General features: G+C 46.0%; 1 protein-coding gene and 1 long non-coding RNA gene across 3 annotated transcripts in view; one reads left to right on the top strand and one right to left on the bottom strand.

Annotated features, from left to right (window-relative positions):
- LOC112483104 overlaps positions 1-1,542 on the top strand; it is a 2,519-nt gene extending 977 nt beyond the window's left edge. Inside the window, exons 2-3 of the long non-coding RNA XR_003047506.1 lie at positions 1,052-1,203; positions 1,474-1,542. This is a non-coding gene — a long non-coding RNA (uncharacterized LOC112483104). The remainder of the gene's footprint in view (positions 1-1,051; positions 1,204-1,473) is intronic.
- Positions 1,543-2,602: 1,060 nt separating this feature from the next.
- FAM221B (family with sequence similarity 221 member B) overlaps positions 2,603-4,195 on the bottom strand; it is an 8,797-nt gene continuing 7,204 nt past the window's right edge. For both annotated transcript variants that reach the window (XM_015592673.2, XM_015592674.2), the window contains 4 exons: positions 3,731-3,841; positions 3,350-3,547; positions 3,039-3,158; positions 2,603-2,889 (listed from right to left, as the gene is read on the bottom strand). In XM_015592673.2, coding sequence (XP_015448159.1) covers positions 2,708-2,889; positions 3,039-3,158; positions 3,350-3,547; positions 3,731-3,841 — 611 coding nt within the window. In that variant the 3' untranslated portion in view covers positions 2,603-2,707. The remainder of the gene's footprint in view (positions 2,890-3,038; positions 3,159-3,349; positions 3,548-3,730; positions 3,842-4,195) is intronic.

Genomic DNA, 4,195 nt, shown 5'->3' with positions numbered 1-4,195 from the left:
TTTTTTTAGCGCATGGCCTGACACAATAATTATTTGTATATTTGGCGTTTCTTTTAATTTCCTTTCATTATACATAATGCATATGTGTTGTACATTCTTATTCTCCTACTGTTTTCTATATTATTAGTCTACGTAAATATACTTTATAATGGTTGCATAATAATTCCTTGAATGAGTTTATCATAGTAACCATTCCTTTATTGTTGATTATTAACTGAATTAGTGAATGATCATGGCACTAACTGCATATAATCAGTAATGAGGAACTTTTTACTTCTGGAGATAGTAATGATCTCTTTCGTATAACCATATTATTGTTTGAAAATCCTTCCTTTTCCAAAGGGCAGACATTTGCCCCTGTGTTTTCTCCCAGGAGTTCTAGTAGTCCAGGCTGAATTTCTTCCCTTGGAAGGATAGACAGCCTTCCCAAATGTGAGGAAATGTAGACTGGCCTTTTCTCAGTGCCCTACAGGATATAGTTCCCTGTGGTGCCTGTTGACCCCAGGAAGGAATATACCTGCCAAGAAAGACTCTTTGTGATTAATTGGGCTCAAATTCATAATCAGAGTCTAGCAACCATTGCTAACAGGGGCCTTTCATGCACTCTGCATTTCAGGGGAAAGCCACAGACTGAACTGTCAGCCTCCTGCATTATGTTCCCATATTCCTAGTTTAGCCTTCCCTTACAAAGGAATTCTTGGAATTATCTTTCAACCAATGGGCTGAGACCTGTCCCATTCAATTGGAACTGAACAGATATATCCTTATTTGCATATTTACTGATCAATCAGAGCAGCTCCATCATGACCAATCAGAATGAGTGACCATGACCAATTAGGAAAGTGCTATTTGGATCAATCATACTGCAAATTTAGATTCCTCATTTGCATAGAAATGGACCAATCAGGGACAGGGTAGGGGCGGAACTTTCTCTATAAAAGCAGGCCTTCCATTTGTCTTGGCAGAGTGAACTATTGGGTTCCAGGGAAGATTGTGTTACCCCAGTTTGCACATTTTACCTGAATAAAGTTTCTTTCTTTTTGCACCCCAGACTAAGGACTCCTGTTGGTATTGGGTTGCTGACAGTGACCTTTTGTTGACACTCCTGGGATAGCAGCAGTTCCTAGATCTGCTCAGGATAAGGGCAAGAGATAAAAGGAGCTGGAACCTCAGAAAAAGAAGAAAACCAGCCAGGAGGGGTGGGTGAGTACAAAACACTTTGAAACTGGTTATTTCTTTCAGTTCTCATAGAAAGCATGTAGCACAGAGATTACTCCTGTTTTACAGATCCAGAAACTGAGGCCCAGAGAGGGAAAGTGACTTGCCCACTTACATCACAGAACCCATTAGTGTCAGAATCTTCTACTCTCCATAAAAATCACCTATGGGCTTCCTAGTCATTCCCCAATATTCACTGACTTTAGACCCTGGGCCACAGTCTTCTCTAATCCAAGCCTTTGTGATCACTTGCAGCTGCTGTCATCTGAAAACTGCAGTGCTCTGCAGGTTCTGACCACTGTCTCCTGTACTTCGATCCCTGCCACTACGTCTGCTACTGGACCTCATTAGAGACTTCTGTTCCTTTGTTACTTTTTTCAATATGCCAATTGTTTTTGACCATTTTGAGCCAAAAGTGTCTCCCTCTTTCTCCTCAAGCCTTTTTTTGCCTTACTTTCCTGATCATCCCCCCTGCCACCCTTCCACCCTTCCATCACCACCCATTAATCTAAATATTTTTGCTTTTCTGGTTTTCTAACTAGATTCCTGTTTCCAACTGTACCTGAATCCTCAACTACACACTAATCAGGTTTTTCTCCAATTCCCCAGATTAGCCTTCTCAAACTTTCATCTCTTTTCCTGTTTCCTACTTTTAACTCTTATCTCCCTCCTCCCCCACCAGCAATTGATCTTGTCTCCTACTTCACAGGGGAACTTCCACGAGATCCTGCTCTCTGCAGCCCAATGACGGCTCCCTTCCTTTCTTCCTTCTTTCCTCTTGGTTGTAGGAAGCGGTTTTTCTACTGTCCAGAGTGAATCCTTTCACCTCTGTCTTGACTTCATCCCCTCCCTCCATCTTTGGAATTTTGTCTTACCAGGCATTAGTCTTTCTCTTCTGCATCCTTCAAGGTCTTTTTTTTCTACTAGCTCCCTTTTCCTTCCTAAATAATGCTTCCTCAACTCCATATCTCCCTCTGGATATTGTCTGACTTCTCTCCTGCTCTTTTCATCCAAGTTGCTTAAAGAAATTCTTTCTGCTTCCACTGCATCACTGAAACTACACTCTGAAGTCCCCAAAGACCTTCTAATTGCACAATCCAAGGGACACTTTTCATTCTTTTTCTTACTGGAGGCCACAGCTGCAGCTCATTCTATCCTTCTTGAACTGCCGCCCCCCGCTCCCCCATCCTTGGCTTCCTTGAAGCCACTCTCTCCTTCTGATGCCCGAGCTTAAATGTTTGAGTGTGGTGGAGGCAGATGGCTGGGTCCAGCTTCTCTCCTGTGTGGTGTTCTCTTTTGCCCCTAATAGGTGCCATCTCTAAGGCTTTAGAATGTCTATCCCTGGGCTGGCCTCTAGCTGCCCCATACAGAGTCAGGTCAGATCCCAGTGGCTTCTCCTTTATTGCTGATCTGGGTCAGGCTCATAGAGGCCTGTGCCAGGTGTTGACATTGTCTGTTCCTGGAGGAGAGGAGAATAGAGGTGAAAGAATCAGGTACGAGGGTCAAATGTAGGGCCAGGTTTGAGGCTGCTTGAGCCAGGGAGCCCAGGGGGACTAGGGTGGGAGCTGCGTTGGCCAGAGGGCCCCTGCTTCTGTAGGGCCTTGAAGTCAGAGTTGCTGATGATGGTTTCTCGAAGGGTAGGCATCTCTGCAAAAGGCACATAGTCTGCTCCTGGGGGTGGAAACCAGTACAGTTATGAGATGTAAGGGGTGAAGGAGTGAGGTAGTCTTGGGTGGGATGGTTGAGGATGGAAGTGCCTTCCTGCCTGGCCTTCAGACTACAGACCCTGGAATAGCCCCCTTTCCAGGTTTCCCCCTCACCGTGAGGCCTCCCTCCTCGTCGCCGGGTCTCCTCAGTCTCAAAGAAAGTCTCGTGTTCCTCCCAGCGCCGGTCACAGGCCGCACAGAGGAAATTAGACTCAAAGCAATTGCAGCAACAGCCTAGAGCAAGGAGACAGCCAGAAATAAATATAGGGAATTGGGGCTGCCTCATGAGCTGATTTCTCTCATCTCTTCTTCACAAACCACAAACGCAAGTCTCTCCTACCAGTTTCCTCATCCTTGTCCCCAAACTATTTGCAACCTATCCCTACCCATGCCCACCTCCATACTCCCCTTGTCCTAGAAGGTACCTTTGACTCTGCAGGGATGGGACCTGGTAGCTGCATGGTCTTCATGGCTGTGTTTACAGCGACATTGGGCCCTCCAGGCCTTGGGGTCAAAGGTGGCTCGTCTCTTGAGCCAGAACTCACCCACTTCCTCCGGGCGTGATGGGATAAAGCAGAACATGAGGCAGCGGCACTGGCCCACATTGCAAGGCACAGATATGTCTATGGGAATGGGGATGGGTGGTAGGATTAGAGCAGCACTTGATAGGGCCTGGCCTTCTCATGCCAACCCGCTCTCCCATACTAACACATATACACTTTTTCTCATGCATCCCAAAATATGACAGAGTACAGTTATTCCTCCCCACCAACAGGGGCTGGAAGGGATAATTCAGTTCTCCCTACCTGAGATGATCTGGTGCTCTCTCAACAAGTGTCCACAAAAGCACTTGGACTCATCCCCAATTCGGAAACAGTCCCATAGATAATGGGGGCAACGCCAGCCAATGTAGAGACCTGGGAGTGGTGGGATTGAGTAATAAGGACAAATGAGAAGGAAAAATAGCCTAAGCTCCCCCAGGTGTTCTCACTGACATCTATTCCCTGGTGGGGGGACCTCACCTCTCCCTCCATGTGTATTCATGAGGATCCGCCCATGAGTCCTCATCTCCATCTCTTTAGACTTTTTTCTTGAGGTTTTCTTTTTGCTGCACAAGTGTTTCAGTTCCCTCCCCACTGTATCCCTGTCAGCCTGTCAGAGATGACTGAAGAAGTCTTCAGTTTCCAAGCATGAAGATTATGGATGAAATTTTATTTGAAGATGAACATGAACCTCAGTGAGTGATTGTAGGGATTCTCATCTTTCACTCC

This window comes from Pteropus alecto, unplaced genomic scaffold, assembly GCF_000325575.1.
Source record: "Pteropus alecto unplaced genomic scaffold, ASM32557v1 scaffold206, whole genome shotgun sequence".
Lineage (NCBI taxonomy): Eukaryota > Metazoa > Chordata > Mammalia > Chiroptera > Pteropodidae > Pteropus > Pteropus alecto.
Note: the sequence above shows the minus strand (reverse complement) of the source record. Positions and strands in the feature narration are given on the sequence as shown.